Source organism: Salmo salar, chromosome 05, assembly GCF_965601325.2.
Source record: "Salmo salar chromosome 05, fSalSal1, whole genome shotgun sequence".
Lineage (NCBI taxonomy): Eukaryota > Metazoa > Chordata > Actinopteri > Salmoniformes > Salmonidae > Salmo > Salmo salar.
In genome coordinates, this window is record NC_138295.1 from 53,520,391 (window position 1) to 53,542,991 (window position 22,601).

Consider the following 22,601-nt stretch of genomic DNA (forward strand, 5'->3'; position numbering starts at 1 on the left):
TTGACAACTTTTACTTTTACTTCACTATATTTTCCCTGACACTCAAAAGTACCAGGACAATGGTCCAATTGACGCACGTATTGAGACAACATCCCTGGTCATCTCTATTGCCTCTGATCTGGCGGACTCACTAACCACACATGCTTCTTTTGTGAAGGATTGTCTGAGTATTGGAGTGTGCCCCTGCTATCAGTACATGTAAAAAACAAGAAAATTGTGCCGTCTGGTTCACTTAATATAAGGAATTTGAAATTATTAATACTTTTGCTTTTGTTACTTAAGTACATTTTAGCAATTAAATTTCCTTTTTTTAAATGTTTTAAAAACTTTTGACACTTAATCCTTAAGCACCCATGCGTCAATCTAAGTAACATAAAAATAAAAAATAAATAAAAAATCTGCCAGTTTAAGCTAGAGATATCCGTTCTTTTCCCATAGGCTGCGTCTGAATCCACCACATCCGCCTATGTCGGCCTTCCACATCTGCGGTGGAAGGTGGCCGAGCAACAGGAGACATCACAAAAATCGGTCTTCTCACAAAAACGTGTGTAGCGTCTGAGCGGTTTGGCCTACAAACACTCTATGGAAAGGGGAGACTCTAACGAACACGATAGTGTTCTCCGTTTTGCTCTATGGCCCCCACAAGTGTCACGGGACTCGTCTGAAGGTAACTCATACAAACTAATGGAAGTTTGGAGGTAGTTTTGTGCCAACAAAAATAAGGGGTTAAATATGTGTCCAAAAAAAAGAATATATTTATTTTGGGGCATTTATGAATGTTATTCAATGCGTTTCTATGGGCTATAGTAGTAAAGGCCAAATTCAATATTTTATATAAAAAATAAAAAAAATATCATTTTTGACACCTAAAGGGGTCCTAAAATTCTAAATTATCAATGGTATGACCATCTTAAAACAATTCCATATGTTAGCTTAGACTTTTAGAGATTTTAATTATATTTAAAACCTAATACTTTTTAGACTTTTACTCAAGTAGTATTTTACTGGGTGACTTTCACTTTTACTTGAGTCATTTTCTATCAAGGTATCTTTACATTTACTAAGGTATGACAATTTGGTACTTTTTTTTACACAGACACACATACATACTGTTTTTTACTAGACTCGCATTCCCAAGACATCACTCGACATGGTTGGAGTCTACATTGTCACTGACAGCTGTCTGCACTCTACTGCACCAGTTAAGTGAAACGTAACCACGGACAACGCTACTAGAATGTATGTAATAGGAGGCTGAAGTAAGTGTTAAAAAAGACTCAAGTAAAAAGTATACTCATTAAAAATGAGACAAGACTCCAAAAAATATGCTTTATTGATTTATATGATCTTCATTCCCTTCAACAAGAAAACACATGAATTGAACAGGTATATCAATTCATAATATAACAAGCAGGTATTTAAAAAAAAAGGCCTGACAATGCTTGAAAGATGCCTGACAATGGCCTGACAATGCTTGAAAGACGTCAGATGACATTCAATAACATAGGTAAGAATAACATTGCTTGTTTCTTTCTTCAATACGTGATTTTCAGTTTATATAATTTCATCATTCGTGTTTTTGAAACAGACATAAGCCCATTTACATGATCTCTCCCCCTCTCTCCCTCTCTCTCCCTTGGATCTCTCTAACTGTGTAAGACTACTTTTCTCTCTCTCTATCATTTTTCCATCCACCCTGTGTCGTCGATCAAGGATGTTCCAGCCCATAATACTCCGCTCCATCAGCGCTGTTTCCGTGGTACAGCCAAAGGCTTCTCTCTCTGTGTCCTCCGAGGTGGACCCACTAGCGTGCTGTGAAATACATGTGTTACAATATTAAACTTGACAATGTATCACTAACTACTTTATATTACACAGTCCCATGTATTTTAACTATTATTTCCATAGCCGGAAAACCTGATTCAACTTGTAAACTAATCATCAAGCACTTGAATAGGCAAATCAGGTGAGCTAGTTCAGAGCTACAACAAATTTTAAAGGGGAGGTTTGAAAAATACCCGGTCTATGTGACCGTTCAGGAATACACAGTGTGCAGGAATTCCCTTCTATGATTCTACTAGATAGAGCAATAGAGTAGCTACCGGTTACACTGGCAGTAGTTGTTGGACTTCAGGGGCTCTCTGATGTTCTTCACCTTCCGGTCTCTTCTCTGAGGGAGAAAAACAAGTATTGTCTTTCTCTTTCATTTGCTGTTAAGCACTTGCTCCACTTGAATATAACTAAATAAATATTTAATTGGGTTATAGACATAGCCGTGGGAAGTATGGGTGCTGCAGCACCCCCTGAAAATCTGAATAAAAAAAATATATGAATAAAAATATATTTTCTTTACTAGTCCTGTATTAGCAGACCGATACAGCTTTCTGTAGCACGGACTTAAAAAATATATATAAACATATATTTCTTATGGATCACTTTGGGTTATAAGTTTGGCAGTGACATTTTCATTGATCCCTCCCCTCCTGGCTGTCTCCTTACCTTCATCCTTTTGTTCCTGCGGTGCAGGAGAACAATGGTCACCAGGAGTAAGATCACGACCAGGCATCCTGCTCCCATTGCCACCCACACCCACAGGCTTAAGCCCAGCATGGACATCCCCTCATCGGGCTGCTGGCTGCCTTTGGTACCTAAGAGACACACAACCAGGGAGCGCCTCAGTGAAGACCTCGATGAGGCACTCACTACAAAATCTCCGTATTGACGTCAATGCACGGTTGACTCGAAATTTGGCATTTCACACTGGTTTCTCAAGTTAGGATTTGTCCCCTATCTGTCAAATGGTGTGGAGATAGAATGTAGTTTATTTTGTGAGTAATTGATTTTATTGAATCACTTTAGATTAATGAGAAACAATAAAGTATTTTTTTGTTTTTACTTTCTGAACAACCCCTCCTCCCACCCTGAATTGACCAATGTTAAGGGGAGATTGAATAAAGTAGGAGCTTCCAATACCTTCACCATGATGAAAATGGAACTATGAATCAGTATACAGTGTTCATAAAGTAGTGATACTCACAGTGATAGCAAGTTGTCACTGTGTTTACATCAGAGTTAGGTCCACTGTGCCCCTGTCCATCATTTTGGCCCTCCGCCGGCAAGAGGGGTTTAGCAGTCAACAAACCTGGGAGAGAAAAGACAAAAGCATTGTTATATTCATTTTTATCATCGTTGTATTGGAGATGCTACCAAAACCACCTATTACCTACTTTTCACGTTGATGGTCTGAGTCTCTTTGTGTGTCTTCCCATTCTGAGTAATCTGACATGTCCATTCTCCTGTGTCTGACAGGGCCACAGGGCTGAAAGAGACTTTCCCAAAGCCAGGTCGTACAGGGGCCCCTGCCGCCATTACACCTGGACTAGCCCACTTCACACTGGGCAAGGGGTCCACTCCTGTCACCTGGCACTCGAGGATAGCATTGGTGCCTTGGATGAGGACATTGGAGGGGTGGACATTGACTGGTTTAGGCAGGGGGGGGGGGGGGGGGGAGATAAAGAGGGAGGGGTAGAGTATGAAAAGAACGAGAGGAGGAAAAGATAGGGAGAGAAGAGACAGAGGGAGAAATGTCTAAATTGAACATGGAAGCTTTCGCCACATGAATTCTTCCATTAGAATTTACCTCTGGTGAAGACCTGGGTTCAAATACTATTTTAAATATTATATTAGCTTTAGCCTGCCTGGAGTGCTAAGTGGATGGGGATTGCACTTTTGAGACGTTTCTATTGGTTCCATTGCAACATGGAAGCTCAATCAAGCACAGATACAGCATTTGAAATTATTTCAAATAGCATTTGAACCCAGATCTGCTTGGGTGGTGTCCTTCAAATGTACTAGCAATAATAATATCACTTCACTATCACTGCTATAAAAACTGCTAGTTTGCAGGACTGGTGTCCACATTCACTTGCTAGACACCCCCATAACCCTATGCGGAGTGACACCTGTGACAATGTCGAGTCTGTGATCCATCTCTTTCCTGTCCACTATACAGATGAAAAGTCCGGCGTCACCACCCTGTAGAGCAGAGATTTCCAGCTTGTCCCCTCTTACTTTTACCCTTTCAACCATGGGAGCATTTCCTGACATGGGGAAAAGACAAGGACTATAATGAACACGTACAAAACGCCATGTATACATTTGTTATACTGCATATGATCTATGCAGTATTTTAGGAAACACTTATTTTTACTGCTACTTTTTCATGAAATAACCAATGTATTGCTTTATAATGAGCTCTTTTCTATCCACCTTTCCGCTGCTGGCCACTCCTCCCTTTAATGTCCACGATCAACACAGATTCACTTCCACCCACAGCTTTATGTCTCCACTCTACATCCTTGTTAGACGTCTTGACTCCACAATCAATATTGACAGGCAGACCAATTCTCATGTAGATCACCTCACCCACCACATGGAGAATACACAGGGCTGAGCGGAGAAAGAGAGGGATAAAGGGAGAGAGAGTGCGAGGGAGAGAAAGTACTGCAATCACTTTATTATTATTTAAGTACTTCTATTACTTGTATTATTATTTATTATTAACTTTCCATTTCAATAAAGCATAATGAATTGAAATTGAATTCAGAGAGAGATATCTGTTGATTTATTTTCTCTTTCATACTATTTGCACATTGTTACAACAATGTACACAGCCAACAATATAACATTTAAAATGTATATATTATTTTAAAACTTTTGTGAGTGTAATGTTTACTGTTCATTTCTGATTATTTGATTTCCCTTGTTTATTTCTCTTTTGTTAATTGTCTATTCCACTTGCTTTGGCAATGTAAACATTTGTTTCCCATGCCAATAAATCCCTTTGAATTTAATAGAAAGGGTGAGAAGAGGTGTGTGTGTGTGTGTGTGTGTGTGTGTGTGTGTGTGTGTGTGTGTGTGTGTGTGTGTGTGTGAAGGGTAAAAGTAAGAGTAAAATGAATACAATAACATTTTAATATTTCAATCATGTAGTGTAGATCTTTACCCACCAAACACACACCAGGACAAAGTCTTCATATTGGACATTTTATCTGAAATCTGGAATACAAATTTAAATTACATCCTTGCAGTCAAAATGCATAGAACATTTTAAGGAGAGATTGTCACTTTGAAACATCTAAAATGTTAAATATATTCTATAAAAATTATCTTAAACTTTTGTTTGGCTTAAGTACACAGCTTCTGTTTGAGCGAACTTGTGGTTTCTAACCACATGGCTACTTCCTCTCTCTCACTCTCTCTCTCTCTAACAGTTATATATGTCTACAAAAATCAAACATTTATCTGTGAAAAAAGTCAAAAGTGTCAAACGTTTCTTTGCACGACTAGAGATGTGATAATAGTTGTCTGAGCAGGGATGGACTCTTTTCTATGTTTTCATTATTTTCAGAACTTACTCCAAACATTTGACACATTTCAATAACAGGTAGATTTATATATAATAACATGAATAAGCATATAGGCCTCTCTAACCGATAACAACCAAGGTAGTGAATATTATAATTTACAGTATAATATTAGTTACATGCTTTCAGGAATGATATTTCTCTGAAGATGGTTTATTGAATAACAATAAGTAATCTATCACTCCTCAATTGTTTTAGTAAATAGTAATTGTATATAATTAACTAATTTTCACTATTTGTTTAATTCAGATTGATCATAATAACATAATTTATTAGAGCTGTATTAGTATTTGGGGCAATGCTTTACTACTATACAATATTCACCTTTTACTTGACCAACTTAACTAAATTAAGACCCAGTTATTTATAATGATAACTTTTAAATATTAAATTATTCCACAAATTATTCCACAAAGCCTATATCTGAATACCATGCTATTCACAGAGGTGAATTATAGGCTACTTAACAATGTTCAAAATTGACAAAATTGCAGTAGCCAAATTATTCTTAGATTCGTATTATCATGATGTATTATCTCACCTTGATGAACTCACAAAGAGTGAGGCTACAGACAATTATTGTTTGATATTGTGTAGGCTATTGAGTACGCTGTTAATCTATGGTTTATTTATTTGCAAAGAAGTAGCCTAACAAATAAAACATGGTTAAAAACGTAGATGCCTGTTCGATAAAAGCCTATGCTACAATATCGAATCGATATACTATTGATAAAGAGCTATTCATTTGCTAGAACTAATATTTTTACACATATAATTATTCAAGTTAATGAAACTGCCTACATTTCCTTGTGTGTTATGGAACATTATAATAGCTTACTGATCGTGGTGATTCAACAGTTGTAAGGCCAGGCACCACAGGCTGAAACGACATTTTTGCATCTACCTATCAGTTTTGAAATTTGTTGGTGTTTTTGTCTGTTAATATTTGTTTTTTCAAAAAGTAAATATAAAAATGCCAAAAACTTGATGAAAATGTAGATTTTCTTTAGTTAATCATACTACCATCATGAACATTTTAATGCATTTTAAACACTTTAAAATCGACATATATCAATATTTTCAAAGCTCACTACAATAAATTACAGATCATTTAATGCCCATTTCATAGAGAATGTGACAAACTGGACTATATTAGTAACTTACTTTGAAGAGATGGTGATTCGGTCGGGTTAACTGCCATTTCCCTGAAGTCAGACTTCCCACACCCCAACTAAGAAGCATCTGCGTTAATCAAATTTTAGTCCGGTCCGGGAGTGTCTTATTAACAAAATGAAACCAAAATATTTAGGCTGGCTTCGTCCAGAAAAATGGATTTGTGCAATATAGTTGTGTCTAAATTCAACTGTTAAAAGTTGATTATCCGTCCCCTCTCGCCTTCAGCATTTCCCACGTTTAAAAAAAAAGAATACAACTCCTCTCCTCTCTGGGTACAAAAAACATATAGCCCATGTAACTGAACTAGCTCCGACAAACATATTGGGAACATTCATATTACCTGATCTGAATTGTTATTTACCTGAAGTGGATTCTCAAAACGTCTTAGGTTGCAAAAATCTGAGAGAAAAAATTCCTTTCGCGACACTACACTAATGAGTATGCGTTGAGGATAGTGACAGTAGAGCGGAATGAGATCGAATAAAAAACTTCTGCACTTTGAAAAGATTGTGGGTTTTCGCATGCTACCTGCCTGCGCATTTGCAAACTCCTTATTTGATTCTGTATTTACCTTCCACCACAGTGACCCAACTTCATAGGAAATGGCCTCCTTACTATTAAACGTGCAATCTGCAAAATGTGCTGTTTATGGGAAACATAGCATTTGCGCTGACTGACTGCATATAACTAACAAGGATCGTGACATACCTTGTGATTATCCTTTATAACGTGAACTTGACAGTGATACCACCTGAACGTCTAATGTAATTAAAGTATGTGCTTTTGCATTATCAATAGTAGCCTACTTTAAAAATCTACCTCATAAAACCATGCTATTAAAGCAAATAAAAGTCGGATATTGTCTTTTTTCCGACCTATCATCCAAATAAATCGAAAGGCAAACTGATATTAATCAATGGGATGGCCTTGTGTCTTCCATGCATGTGGTCATGAAGATATACACACCTGAAAGACTACTAAATTAGTTCTTTGAAGATCCTAGTAACAGCAAACGTAAAATGAGTCACAATGCAGTATGGCGTCAGGTATAGCCGATATCAACCAATTAACACCCCACCAATCCACACAATGATCCCACCCCGTGCCATGTAACAACCATCAGGAAGATGTTGAGCCTGTGGCCTGATGCCAGTGCAGACGACCATGACCCAGCTGGTGTCCCTGGCTCTTCAGTAAGGACCCAGTGCAGCAGGGCCACTAGATGACCAGTCACATCCATCGCAACACAATCACACAACAAGCAGGGGCAGCAGAAAGACATCTTTATTTTGTTACAGCAGAAGTAACAAAGTTATTTATTTTAACAAAACAAAAATCAGCCAGATATCACCCTCACCACACTTGAAAGAACAACCAGTTTGGTTTAGCTTTTTTTAATACACATTTTATTAAAACATTTTGTATATTAACTCTCTCTATTACTGTGGACGCCGAACTTATGAAAATGCCATGTCGGAACACAGAAGGGGGAGAGAAGGGAGGCGGTGCTTGGCTTAAGAAGCAATGACAATACAACAGATGCTAGTCAATAAGAGATGAGTGGCATGTTGTTCAGGGAAGAGGGGGGTGGGAACATTGTTGCATTAGATACTGTATAATGATACCAGTATCTATGAGTTGATTGGTGTCAGTTGCAAGATGAGTATAGACTTAGAAGGGGTGAATACACCAGCAGCCCTCCACCAACATTACCGTGTTTATTGCAAAAGTGAACGAAAAAGAAAAAAAAAATGACACTTCTCCTTTAAACACCCCATCCATTCCACCTGCCTGTGTCTGCGTACATAGCTGTAGGAAAAGTGTATTTATTTAAAGCCTACATTTGTCAGTTCAGAAGCTTGTGTCAGAGCATTCTTAGTAGCTCAGTGTGTGACAGTGTGTACATGTTAGCGACCCTCTTCCCCTCCCTAAGTGAAACTCTTCCCCCCCCTCCGTTCACTCGGTGACTCTCCGGTAGAAGTAGAGGTAACCCAAGTCCTTGGGTGGCTTCTCTGAGGCACACACTTTCTGATCGTTAAAGATAACCCACCTGTGAGTGAGAGAAGAGGGAAGAGAAAGAAAAAAGGCACAGACAGACATGAGAAGACAAGAAACAGTACTTTAAAGCTTTGTCTAGATTGTTATAACCACAGAATCTCAATTAGAGGTCGACCGATTGGAATGGCCGATTAATTAGTGCCGATTGTTCTGAAAAGTTGAAATCGGTATTTTTGGCCACCGATAATTTATCTCTATCTATCTATCTATCTATCTATCTATCTATCTATTTTTTTTTACACCTTTATTTAACTAGGCAAGTCAGATTAAGAACACATTCTTATTTTCAATGACGGCCTAGGAACGGGGGTTAAGTGCCTTGTTCAGGGGGGATTTGGGGATTCGTTTTTTGCAACCTTGGTTACTAGTCCAACGCTCTAACCACCTGCCTTACATTGCACTCCACGAGATGAGAGTTTCCGGATTCGACCATATTAATGACCCAAGGCTCGTATTTCTGTGTGTTATGTTATAATTAAGTCTATGATTTGATAGAGCAGTCTGACTGAGCGATGGTAGGCACCAGCAGGCTCGTAAGCATTCATTCAGACAGCACTTTCGTGCATTTTGCAAGCAGCTCTTCGTTGTATTTCAAGCTGTTTATGACTTCAAGCCGGGTGGGTATAATTTGTGGAACGTTACAACAGGAATCTATTCCAAAAACTTCGTAAATAACAAGGTTGCCAAAAAACAACGCATACAAAGTTGTATAGCGGAAGAATAAGATACTGGGTAGGGAGTGGTCTATTTCGTTGCGTTTTTCACTCATCACGTTTATTCCGAAAAATGTCTGTCCTCACTCTGGTTGCCTATGGACAAACATTAAGAATAAGCTACGTGGTGAGTTGATGCCTATTCGGCAGCTAGTTAGCTAGGTTTGTATGCGTTGCTACTTTGTATGCGTTGTTGGTTGGCAACCTTTTACTTTACGTTTTTTTGGAACAGATTCCTGTTGGAACCTTCCACAAATTATACCCACCCCTTTAAGCCTGTCAACTCCCAAGATAAGGCTGGTGTAACCGATGTAAAATGGCTAGCTAGTTAGCGGGTTGTAAAGTGGTTGTTCCACTGGATATCATAAGGTGAATGCACCAATTTGTACGTCGCTCTGGATAAGAGCGTCTGCTAAATGACGTAAATGTAAATGTAATAGCGTTTCAAACGTCACTCGCTCTGAGACTTGGAGTAGTTGTTCCCCTTCCTCTACATGGGTAACCCTGCTTCGAGGGTGGCTGTTGTCAATGTGTTCCTGGTTCGAGCCCAGGTAGGAGCGAGGAGAGGGACGGAAGCTATACTGTTACACTGGCAATACTAAAGTGCCTATAAGAACATCCAATAGTCAAAGGTATATGAAATACAAATCGTATATAGAGAAATAGTCCTATAATTCCTATAATAACTACAACCTACCTGGGAATATTGAAGACTCATGTTAAAAGGAACCACCAGCTTTCATATGTTCTCATGTTCTGAGCAAGGAACTTAAACCTTAGCTTTTTTACATGGCACATATTGCACTTTTACTTTCTTCTCCAACACATTATTTTGCATTATTTAAACCAAATTGAACATGTTTCATTATTTACTTCAGGCTAAATAGATTTTATTGATGTATTATATTAAGTTAAAATAAGTGTTCATTCAGTATTGTTGTAATTGTCATTATTACAAAAAAAAAAAAAAATATATATATATATATATATATATATATATATACACATTTTTTGTAAAACATTTTTTGGGTCCTCCAATAAATCGGTATCGGCGATGAAAAATCATAATCGGTCGACCTCCAGTGTGTATAAAGGAGTGGTTTCTTCTATATGAAATGAAAGAGAATGGCGCTTACTGTTGGTCCTTCTTGATGTGGCAGACGTAGTGGCCGCACATAGTGCTCGTGCCCATGTGACTGATGAAGGCAAACAGCTCATACTCTGGAAGAGAGGGGGAGGGAGAGGAGTGGGGGGGATAGAGGAGAAAAATCAAGACATGCAAAGTGGAGACATCAGTGACAGTGTGCATCTATACTGCAAATGGACAACGATTTGAATACAGAGGGTTTTTCAAATTGAAAGATATGGACAGACAACAATTTGGAGTCTGCGCATTGTCAAAACACATTTAATATGCTTTCCACAAAGAGTAAGTCATTAACCAATACATGTTGAGGGGGGAAAAATAAGTATATTCTTTGTTTTCTGGGAGTGCATACCTGTTCTTATAAAAAAATGTTTTTAAACAGATGCTTTGAAGAGAATATTAAAATATGTTCAAACATCCAACCCAAACTGAACGCATTCCCTTCACCCCCTTCCTCTCACTGTTGACTTACTGCCGGGTCCGTCTCGGACTTTAGGCCCAGGAGGGGGCTCCCTGGACCCCTCGCTCTCGGCGGCCGAGCGGCCCCCCTCCGAAACTTCCATGGACTCTAGATCATCCAGGTGGGAGAAGATCCAGTCCACGGCGCGCTCTAGGATGTTACTCTGGAAGAGGAGAGAGAGGGATAGGAGAGACCACTTGGTTAAAGGTTGGAGACCTGACCAGCAGCACAAATGAGTGTGAACTTCAACCGTGTGCTAGAATAGAGTATATTGTGCCAAAGGTCTAATCATATCAGTAAATTCCACGAGGTGAATACAGCTACTGAGCATGTGTGAAATCTCACTGCAGTTTTTGTATTATTTCTTTGAAGCAACATCAAGGAGTGCTGTCACTACAGCAGTGCTAGACGTGAAGGGTAGTAATGTTAAGGGAAACACCGTCTCACCGTGGCCCTCAGTGCTCGCGTGGCCTGGTCTCGGCTGAAGCCCATGGAGACGATGGTTGCTAGGTGCTCCTCAGAAACGCTCTCTGTGGGCGTGGTTCCGGGAGCGGAGCTGGTGCCTGGCAACACCATGGGAGCGGAGAAATCTGCATCCAATCACAGATGGGGGGGGGGAGACGTGAATATAACGTACATAATGAAATCAATGACATGCTGTCGTGAAATTACTATTGTAGAACGTGAGTAACATTGCTGGGAATTACTGACTGGTTGTACTTCATGTTCAAACACATGGCAGTCCATACCATCTAATTAAATCACTTACATTTCTCAACAAACACCACCCACTTACAGACCTACATCCATGACAGACACACGTGTTTGATGGTATATTTGGCACAACTGATCCTCAATGACCCACCTGGGTCGTCCATGTGGCCCATGACCCAGTTCATGGCTGCGTCGATTCCAGTATTCCCAGTATAGTACACAGCCTTCCTGCAGGCCTCCAGTGGGAATCCCATCTCACACAACTGGGACACGGTGGAGTCGTCCAGGACTGGGGCTGAGAGCGAGGACAGGGTCTAATTATCTGTATGCACTCAACAGACGGCTGCAACAATAAGGATGTCATGAATGGTCCTAACTGCTGAGAAACTGGACATTTGGAGACGGACAACAAAATAAAACCACATGTTGGCAAACCATACTAAACCAAGTCTCTTTCCCACTATAGAATTGAAATGATAACTCACATCACCTCACTTGAAAAAAGGTTTGAACACAAAAACACGGAGAAAACATAAAAGAGGGAAAGAAGAAAGGAAAAGACGGTGACGGGACGACAGGATGAAGGAAGGGAAGATCAGAAAAGAAAGACAGACTGACACAGTAGTGGGGAGTAGAGCGAGTCATCCTCCTCGTTGCCGTGGGAACCCAGGATACCTTTGACCTCCACGTCAGGGGTCATGAGAGGGGGTGGGGCCACCTCTGGCAGAAGCTCCTCCCCCGGCTGCTGGCCAGTCCCACGGAGCGCAGTCAGGTCCAGCGTGTCGGGAACGTCAATGCTCACGTCTGCAGGGACAAACATACATTATTTAGCTGACCGGGACAGTGCCACATTAATCCAACGTTTCAGTTCTCCCATTAATGGAAAAGTCATTTCATCTGTGGTTCCTTGGACTTGTCAAGCAACTACAGTGGAATTTCACACTTGAATTTAACTGATAGCGTCTGTGATAACCCACAGGTGTAGATGTTGCATGCGTATGTAAATGACAATACAAGTCTATTCAATACAGAATATCACGTAGACCTTGTTTACACTGTGTGCAGAGCAGACTCCTCACCCAGTTTCTTGGGGACCCAGTCCTGTCCAAAAGTGAACTTCTTAACCTGGATCACCATGTGGTCAGGGAAAGAGGCAAAGCGGGTGGTCCTGAAAAAGAATGAAGAGAGAGAGAGGGAGGGAGACTAATTAAACTACATTTTCCCAAGGAAAATGCATTGATTGATTGATGGATGATTTAATTCAGTGTTTTACACTCCAGTCCCCCCAACAGCACACATTTTTGTTGTACCCCCCCCCCCCCAGGGACAAACTCACCCGATTCAACTCATTGAGGGCTTGATGATTAGTTGACAAGTTGAATCAGGCGTGCCTGTCCGGGGCTACAACAAAAATGTGTGCTGTGGTGGGTACTCGTGGACTGGAGTTGGGAAATACATTTCATTGACCGGGAAACTGATTGATAGATTGATTGACTGAGTGAATCGTGTGCGTTGTCATACTTGGTGGCGGTGGTCTTGGCCTGCGCGGCGGAGCTCCAGAAGTCTGTGAGCGTCTCCGGTTCGCTGAGCGCCGCCATGCACGCTGTGAACGGGATACAGGCGCGCACCGGGGCGGGGGGAGGGGCTCCCGACGAGTCTGCCTCCTCACGCCGATGCTCAGCCTCCTGCAGCTCCTCTGATAGAGAGACAGAGAGAGATACTTTATTTTTTACATTTAAATAAAAGAATATACACTACCGTTCAAAAGTTTGGGGTCACTTAGAAATGTCCTCGCTTTTGAAAGAAAAGCACATTTTTAGTCCATTAAAATAACATGAAATTGATCAGAAATACAGTGTAGACATCGTTAATGTTGTAAATGACTATTGTAGCTGGAAACGGCTGATTTTTTATGGAATATCTATATAGGTGTACAAAGGCCCATTATTAGCAACAATCACTCCTGTGTTCCAATGGCACGTTGTGTTAGCTAATCCAAGTTTATAATTTTAAAAAGGCTAAATGATCATTAGAAAACTCTTTTGCAATTATGATTAAAGGAGCAATAAAACTGGCCTTCTTTAGTTGAGTATCTGGAGCATCAGCATTTGTGGGTTCAATTACAGGCTCAAAATGGCCAGAAACAAGAAACTTTCTTCTGAAACTCGTCAGTCTATTCTTGTTCTGAGAAATGAAGGCTATTCCACGCGAGAAATTGCCAAGAAACTGAAGATCTCATACAATGCTGTGTACTACCCCCTTCACTGAACAGCGCAAACTGGCTCTACCAGAATAGAAAGAGGAATGGGAGGCCTCGGTGCACAACTGAGCAAGTGGACAAGTACATTAGGGTGTCTAGTTTGAGAAACAGACGCCTCACAAGTCCTCAACTGGCAGCTTCATTAAATAGTACCCGGAAAAACACCAGTCTCAACGTCAACAGTGAAGAGGCGACTCCGGGATGATGGCCTTCTAGGCAGAGTTGCAAAGAAAAAGCCATATCTCAGACTGGCCAATAAAAAGAAAAGATTAAGATGGGCAAAAGAACAGACACCGGACAGAGGAAGATTGGAAAAAAGTGTTATGATCAGACAAATCTAAGTTTGAGGTTCACACACACCAAAGAAGAACATTCGTGAGACGCAGAAAAAATTAAAAGATGCCGGAGGAGTGCTTGACGCCATCGGTCAAGCATGGTGGAGGCAATGTGATGGTCTGGGGGTGCTTTGGTGATGGTAAAGTGGGAGATTTGTACAGGGTAAAAGGGATCTTGAAGGAGGAAGGCTATCACTCCATTTTGCAATGCCATGCCATACCCTGTGGACAGCGCTTAATTGGAGACAATTTCCTCTTACAACAGGACAATGACCCAAAGCACAGCTCCAAACTATGCAAGAACTATTTACGGAAGATGCGGTCAGCTGGTATTCTGTCTATAATGGAGTGGCCAGCACAGTCAACAAATCTCAACCCTATTGAGCTGTTGTGGGAGCAGCTTGACCGTAAGAAGTGCCCATCAAGCCAATCCAACTTGTGGGAGGTGCCTCAACAAATTGACAACTAGAATGCCAAAGGTCTGCAAGGCTGTAATTGCTGCAAATGGAGGATTCTTTGATGAAAGCAAAGTTTGAAGGACACAATTATTATTTCAATTAAAAATCATTATTTAAAACCTTGTCAACATCTTGACTATATTTCCTACTCATTTCATGTATGTTTTCATGGAAAACAAGGATATTTCTAAGTGACCACAAACTTTTGAACGGTAGTGTATTTGACTTATAAAAACTTGTTGGTTGACTTATTTAATGAGGCATCAATAAAAAACAAGGGCAGTTGATGGGGCAGAAGTAGACTCGCTGAGACAATAAACTACATTTCCCATGAGCCCCTCACCGGTGTTGGTGGCCTGGTCCATGGGCACAGGTAGCTGGAGGATGTAGTCCACCCTCTGCGTGTACTTTGCTTTCTGTGATTGCTGACACACAATCCTCTCCTCTACCAGGAAACGGAAGGCTTCAGACGGGTTCACCCCCGAACGACAGTTTCTCTGAGGTGGAGGTTAATAAAACAAAACTAAGAAAATGGGGTACAACAGGAGGGAAAAATCTGATGACAGAAGATGGAAAGAAGGGATGGAGTATGGGATGAAAGAGGGATGACTTTACCTCCACCATATTAATGAAGTGTAATAAGAATTCCTGGGCGTCTTGTTGCCGATTGGTGGAGAACTCCGGGTGGCCCCGCCCAATAAGTGCTTTGAACATGCGTGCCGCTATGCCAACCTGGTCACCCTGGAAATAAAAAAATGTGTTATTTAGACAATAAACATGGAAAGTGAACACACAATCACTTAATGTAAACACAACTGGAAAAACCTTGTGTTTGAGGCGCCAGTGCTACGGTTGCTAGCATTCTGACTTAAACCCTGTTGGGGCTAGGGGCAGTATTTTCACGGCCGGATGAAAAACGTACCCAATTTGAACAGGTTACTACTCTGGCCCAGAAACTAGAATATGCATATAATTAGTAGATCGTGAGTAATTTAGTAAATTCACCGGAGGTTTGCGGGGGGTATGCTAGTTCTGAACGTCACATGCTAATGTAAAAAGCTGGTTTTTGATATAAATATGAACTTGATTGAACAAAACAAGCATGTATTGTATAACATAATGTCCTAGGTGTGTCATCTGATGAAGATCAAAGGTTAGTGCTGCATTTAGCTGTGGTTTGGGTTTATGTGACATTATATGCTAGCTTGAAAAATGGGTGTCTGATTATTTCTGGCTGGGTCCTCTGCTGACATAATCTAATGTTTTGCTTTCGCTGTAAAGCCTTTTTTGAAATCGGACAGTGTGGTTAGATAAAGGAGAGTCTTGTCTTTAAAATGCTGTAAAATAGTCATATGTTTGAAAAATTGAAGTTTTTGTATTTGAGGAATTTGTAATTCGCACCACGCCTATCATTGGATATTGGAGCGGGTGTTCCACTAGCGGAACGTCTAGATGTAAGAGGTTAAATGCTGTTTTTGGATATAAATATTAACTTCATCGAGCAAAACATACATGTATTGTGTAACATAATGTCCTAGGAGTGTCATCTGATGAAGATCGTCAAAGGTTAGTGCATAATTTTAGCAGAATTTCTGGTATTTGTGACGCCTGTCCTTGCTAGGAAAATGGCTGTGTGGTTTTTCTTGTGTTGGAACTGTCCTAACAATCTAATTTTATGCTTTCGCCATAAAGCCTTTTTGAAATCGGACAATGTGGTTGGATTAACGAGAAGTTTATCTTTAAAATGGGGTAAAATAGTTGATTGTTTGAGAAAATGGAATTATGAGATTTTAGCTGTTCTGAATTTGGCGCTCTGATTTTCCACTGGCTGTTGTCAAAATCAATCCCGTTAACGGGATAAGAACGGGAAGGGGTCCCCTAGAGGTTAAGAAAACTTCCGTACAATCTTCCAGTGCTTCCATTCACTTACTCTGGGTTCAGAGCTGGATTCAGAGCCCTCTCCGGGGTCAGGGGCTGGTTTGGAATACTCGCCCGACAACAGACCATAGCCCAGCTTTGCTCTGAAATAAGGAAGATATGTTGAACATCAAAACAACATAGGAATAAAGTCCATTTAACTCTTATAAATTAGGGGGAAGTGTTGAAGGGGATTTGGTCCTAAGGCAACATTATAGCCTGCAGATAGGTTTTTAGCCTGCATTTTTTTCAAATACTTAAAAATAAGTGCTAACAATTACCATCCCCGTATCTTATCTAATGCTAGCCGTGGCCATAGAAATTGATTGTTTTTGCTCAGATAAGTGAACAGTTAGTGACATCTGGTGGAGAAAGGCTGGCCTTTAGACAATGACCTACTGTCCATCCAACATAACACATGCATCTCACAGTGCCAATGACTATGCATTTGTGTGCCATAACAGTTGTATGCCAGTGTGACTAGCCTTGAATACACGTGTTATAACCCCGACTCTGTGCTACTTCCAGACGCAGGTGTGTGTAGTCTCAAGGTTGTTGGGAAAGGGCAGATTTCATAATCCTTATTTATGTTTGACGCGAAATGATTAACAATGTTAAGTTTGTGTGTGCATGTTACACTGAAAAAAAAGAAGCATTGGTGGAAACTCACACTTGGGTTTTGAAGTCCTGGGTGGGGTCGCTTGGAGCTTCATCGAAGATCTTGTCAATGTTGGAGACGTACCTGAGGCGGGGTACACACACGACAGAGGGGTTTCGTGAGTATTTTCCAGCACTCTATTCACAATCCTTCTCAATTTCTCTTTATCTCAGGGCCAATGGGCCCTGGTCAAAAGTAATGCACTAGAAAAGGAATAGCATTGAATCTGGGACGCAGACTAAGAGGTAGAAGTGATAGACGGTTACTGACTTGCTCTGGAAGTCAGGCACGGTGAAGAGGACTTGCATGACCGAGTTGAGGTAGCAGCTGTTGCCCAGGTTCTTCATGCCGGTGAGGCCGGGGCCTGACAGAGGCCGCAGGGTGGCCCCTGACTCCTGGATCACCTCCCACTCCCCCACACGCTGGTTCACCGCTATCTCCAGCTCTGTCATCGTACGCTCCGTCTGCAGGGGAAGAGAGGTGTCGAGGAGCGAGAGAAGAGAAACGGGGAAGGAACGGGAGCGGGAAAGACAATAACAGATGAACCAGATGGAGAGGACTGATCTCACAATGAGCCCCATCTCTCATTTTGTTGTTATAACACAATAAATATGAGCTATTTAAAAATGGGGCCAGGCTAGCTTTGAACATAATTTTGTCACTAAAACACTGGTAAGGCAAGTACAGAAAAGTGTAGTCCTTATTCATGAAGGAAAATGTCTGTCACTAAAGAAGAAGAGTCCTTAAACCACAACACTGCAGCAGGGAGAGCCTGCCCATCGAGACCCTGTATCTTTATTGATTTCGACAGTCCTACCTTTTCCATGGTCATCATGTCGATGCCAAAGTGGGACAGGTGTTCGGGGAGCTTTGGATCCAGTACCATGTCATCCTCGTCATAGGAGTACACATCTGGAAAGGTCACAGAAGCAAGTCAGACATCAAAAGCTCAAATAATACAGCCTCTAACCCAGTTACAACTGTCTTCGAGTCAGACTTCAGTCTCAGAGTCCTGTCCTTGCCAGTGTCTTCTTAATCTTCCCCTTTCAATAATAAGGGTAAGCTTCTCAATAGGGATTTGGTGACTGCTTGAATATTGGGACTAGTGAGAAGCACTTGGTAAATAAAAAACGGTATTGTGTTGTTTCAAGTGTCCAAGTATTCGTATTGTGTTGCCATCACCTGCTCCGTCGGGGGTGATGGTGCCCAGTTTGACGGCTAGAGGGTGTCCCGTCTGCTGGAAGTGCAGGAGGGCATGGTTGTTCCCCCCGGAGCCGTCGAAATACCTGCGACCGCAGAACACCCTTCCGTCAGACAGGTTCATCCACAGGTTCTCCTGCAGGTCACACACCTCACACCGCCAACCACTGGAAGACAGAGATGGAGCGAAAGGGGGAAAAGAGATGGAGAGGGGTGGGGAGAGCCAGAGAGAGAAAGAGAATCATTGAATGGTGGAGTGGAAGACGTAGGGAGAAGGATTGATAGAGAATTAACGATCATTCACTGAAACATTAATTTAGGCTACATACTGACATACATTATTTTATCTATTAATTACACTATCAGACCTTGTATACGGTCCAAGTCTATGATGAAATTAATGGACATTTATGAAGCAAAAAGGAGGAAAATTGTCAACGTGTAAGTTCCTTTAATGCTGGAGTGCTCGTGACATTCTAGCCAATGCCAGCTCAGAACAACAACCTAGCCTAACCTGCCTCTCACCTGGGAGGGATCTTGGTGCCGTTGTCGAGCTGCTTGAGTTCGACGGCGTGCCGGGACTCCGCCCGCACCTCGCCGTCCCACTGCTGCACCTGCAGGGCATGAGACACTGAGTCTGCAGACATCAGCCCTGCCATGGCTAGAGATACCTATAGGGATACAGAGAAGGTTATAGGTGGTTACAACAAGAATGCATGGTCAATTTATATGAAGTGTAATACCTAGAGCAGGGGTTGTCAACAGGCTGCCCGTGGGCCAAAACCCTCCTGCTAGTGCTTTTTTTGTCCCTCAAAGTTTAGTAAAAATAAAAAATAAAAGTGGGGGGGGGGCGGGGGGGTTAGTTTTTGGTCCCCAATAAATACTAAATTCAGCTAAAATTAGTTTACTTCAGGAAATCTGTTCCCAAGTATTCCCCACAACAACAACAAAAATAAGTGATCGTGTCTCAATTATTTTCAAATACACTCTCTTTTTGGGCTTAGCTGTAGTCAATTTGCAGAGTACATATTAGAATTTATTTCCATCTTCCCTCTGACCAAAAAAAAAAAGCAGATTCGTGTTAGTTTCCGATGAACTAACTATGAATGGAGGGATTCAAAACGACATGCCCATGGCAATGATAGGGCCTCTTTCTAAACACAGACAAACACACAACACTCTTAAGAGATAATTAGCAAAGTTGAGGCAACACTTGAAGTGTTCACCCACAAAGTGTCTCACCCGCTCTCTCACAAGGTCCGGCATGGTGGCGAGGTCATCGGATGTAACTTCCTGTCTATCAGGGAAGAGGACGACTTTTACTTCCTCCTCATACTGCTCCTGCTCCACGTTGAACCCTCCCTCGATACCTGAGATAGAGAGAGGAGGAGTGTCAATAGACACGATATAAGTTTCATTGATCTATCATGGCAGAGTAATTTCTGAAAGTTTTGGCTACAACCGGATAGAATGGAAAATGTTGGTGTCAGCATCCCTAAAGGCTAGCCTGGGTACCAGTATGTTTAGCTATCATTCCACTCTGTATCATGTGCTAAACACATGCTTGTCATGACATGGAATACAAGGAGTGGAATGTTAGTAGAAACAGACTGGTACCCAGGCTACCTGAAGGCTGCTTCGGGGTTCTTTGCACCTTCATAGCCCTGTCTGCTGAAAATGTGTTACTGTTAACTCTGCTGTTACCTATGGCTAATCGGGTTGGCTTCTTCTTGGGTGGGTCACCGGATCCAGAGTTCTCCTCATCTTCCTTCTGGGGAAAATGACAGTTCAAATTGAGTGAATTGTGGAATGTCTCCATCCACAAGAAAGGTGGTTCATTCATAGTGCATAATTTTTTATAGACGTCGAGCAAACCAAACAGAAGTAGCTGCCATTAAAACCAGCTGAACTGGCCTGATGGCACATTGTCATTAGATGCTGCCACTTCCCTGTCATACTGTGTAAAGGTATATTACTTTTGTACTGTCTACAGAGCAATAATTTTGATACCAACTGAAATTTGGCACTCAATGCGTTTGTTGTGTGGCCACTATTTTTATTTGACCATTATTTAACTAGGCAAGTCAGTTATGAACAAATTCTTATTTTCAATGAACTGCCTTGTTCAGGGGCAGAAGGACAGATATTTACCTTGTCAGCTCGGGGATTCGATCTTGCAACCTTTTGGTTACTAGTCCAACGCTCTAACCACTAGGCTACCTGCCGCCACAAGTGCCTCTACTGCTGGCTAGGCTACCTGCAGCCACAAGTGCCTCTACTGCTGGCTAGGCTACCTGCAGCCACAAGTGCCTCTACTGCTGGCTAGGCTACCTGCAGCCACAAGTGCCTCTACTGCTGGCTAGGCTACCTGCAGCCACAAGTGCCTCTACTGCTGGCTAGGCTACCTGCAGCAACAAGTGCCTCTACTGCTGGCTAGGCTACCTGCAGCCACAAGTGCCTCTACTGCTGGCTAGGCTACCTGCAGCCACAAGTGCCTCTACTGCTGGCTAGGCTACCTGCAGCCACAAGTGCCTCTACTGCTGGCTAGGCTCTGCCAGAGACTTCAGTAAAAGGTTTGAAGGAACAGCGTGTAACTCACCGGAGCTTTGCGGGTCCGGGAGATGTGCAGGTAAGCCCGCTGTCCGCTCCTGGTGTGGTGTCTATCCACATACTGGCTGCCGAACCCAAGGAAACTGTTCATGCACACATATAAGCCTCCTTCACTCTCCTAAAAAATATAAAATAAATGCGAGAACAACATTAAAAGGGTTAAAAATTACATTGGCTGTCTTGGTAACTGGACAGATGATAGTTTACCCAACAACCTATTGGATGTAACGGTACAGTAGTTTAAGTTTCCCACGCGACCAACTCAACACTGAAGATTATCATGACAACAAATGACAGTGTGATTTTCTAGCATGCTAACTAGCAAGTTAGTTAGCTAAACAGTTGGAATGACACGTCAAGTGACAGCCATAGTTAGCCAACTGGCTAGCTAGCGTTAAACTTGAAATATAACGTTGGCTAACTTCGTAACGTTACTGCGAGTTCATTGAAAACTAGTCAGGATGATAGTCGGAAATTATTTGACAACCTCTGGTTACAGTAGCTAGCTAACGTTAGCTGAATGGTAAAGATGTTAGCTGGCTAACGTTAACGTTTCTCAATGTAGCTACAGTAACGTTAGCTAACTAGTTAACGCGTTAGCTAGCTATTGTTGTGACGCGCAAACTACCCACCTAATACTTTTTTTTTTAAACAGCCCCAAAGAAAAAGCGTATATAAAAGACAGGTTTAATACGATGGTAATAACGTTCGATGAGAAGATGGGTTACTCACCGGAGAAGAAAATGACAAGGCGCATTCGTCTTTGTGGACACGGTCCCCAGGCCTCGGAACTCGAATTGTGGACAGAACCGACATCAAAACCTCGCTTACCTCCGCCATCTCAAACTAACTAATTCTGCCTTCCAGTCGGACACTTGTTCCAGAGTTTGGACCCCAGCTTTTGATTCCCCAGCTTTGAATATTGTCTGCTTGTATTGCTCTTCCCCTCTCTCTGTCTTCCTCCCAATGAATGGCTTGATGCCCGGGTTTGTGTGGACTCAAGGCCGAACGCGTACAGCACGCACCCGGTATCGTGGTAATCGTAATATATAGAGTATAAACTACGGCACAATTATGCGATGTTGTGTGTGAAAGAGAAACATGAATTAAGTATGAATTCAGATCGCCAATGAATCAAATCTATATTAAAACGTTATTTAACTTCTAACAAAGACATACAATAAAACGCATAGGCAAAATACACAACATCTGCTTTATATCACACATAACCTTTTCAGTAATTACGGTCATGTTTAAGGGCTCGCCACCTCGACGATGAGAAGGCGAAAATGTCAGGGTTTTAAGGCACCAAATGAACTACTGCCACCGCGTGGGTGGAAAGAGAACTTCACACAAACACCAAATAAGTCAATGAAATTGTCTATTCATTGTAATTAATAGACTATGGAAAAGATACAGGATCGGATGTGTCATATCAGCTTCCACCTTTAATGCTGATGAACAAATTA

At 41.6% G+C, this 22,601-nt stretch overlaps 2 protein-coding genes across 7 annotated transcripts; both read right to left on the minus strand.

Annotated features, from left to right (window-relative positions):
- Positions 1-1,315: 1,315 nt before the first annotated feature.
- LOC100169854 (uncharacterized) lies at positions 1,316-7,162 on the minus strand. 4 transcript variants are annotated; one of them, XR_014392340.1, is made up of 10 exons: positions 6,964-7,162; positions 5,010-5,058; positions 4,270-4,449; positions 3,963-4,100; positions 3,228-3,479; positions 3,038-3,142; positions 2,500-2,648; positions 2,103-2,170; positions 1,465-1,812; positions 1,316-1,432 (listed from the first exon to the last, which is right to left on the minus strand). XR_014392340.1 is itself a non-coding variant. In XM_014200557.3 (10 exons), the coding sequence occupies exons 2-10, from the start codon at positions 6,666-6,668 to the stop codon at positions 1,743-1,745; spliced, it is 1,089 nt and encodes a 362-aa protein (XP_014056032.1). In that variant the 5' UTR covers positions 6,669-6,704; positions 6,964-7,079; the 3' UTR covers positions 1,316-1,742. The 4 variants fall into 4 exon arrangements, 3 of the variants coding, with proteins under 3 accessions (XP_014056032.1, XP_014056027.2, XP_014056031.1); XM_014200557.3 differs by adding an exon at positions 6,591-6,704 and having other exon boundaries at positions 1,316-1,812; positions 6,964-7,079; XM_014200552.3 differs by having other exon boundaries at positions 1,316-1,812.
- Positions 7,163-7,868: 706 nt separating this feature from the next.
- ubp5 (Ubiquitin carboxyl-terminal hydrolase 5) lies at positions 7,869-22,370 on the minus strand. Of its 3 annotated transcripts, none has more exons than XM_082974894.1 (20): positions 21,865-22,370; positions 21,122-21,250; positions 20,227-20,293; positions 19,765-19,892; positions 19,048-19,193; positions 18,505-18,689; positions 18,140-18,234; positions 17,593-17,786; positions 17,335-17,406; positions 16,678-16,768; positions 15,363-15,488; positions 15,091-15,244; positions 13,216-13,390; positions 12,774-12,862; positions 12,313-12,498; positions 11,846-11,989; positions 11,428-11,570; positions 10,993-11,143; positions 10,510-10,594; positions 7,869-8,652 (listed from the first exon to the last, which is right to left on the minus strand). In XM_082974894.1, the coding sequence occupies exons 1-20, from the start codon at positions 21,970-21,972 to the stop codon at positions 8,559-8,561; spliced, it is 2,562 nt and encodes an 853-aa protein (XP_082831020.1). In that variant the 5' UTR covers positions 21,973-22,370; the 3' UTR covers positions 7,869-8,558.
- Positions 22,371-22,601: the final 231 nt, after the last annotated feature.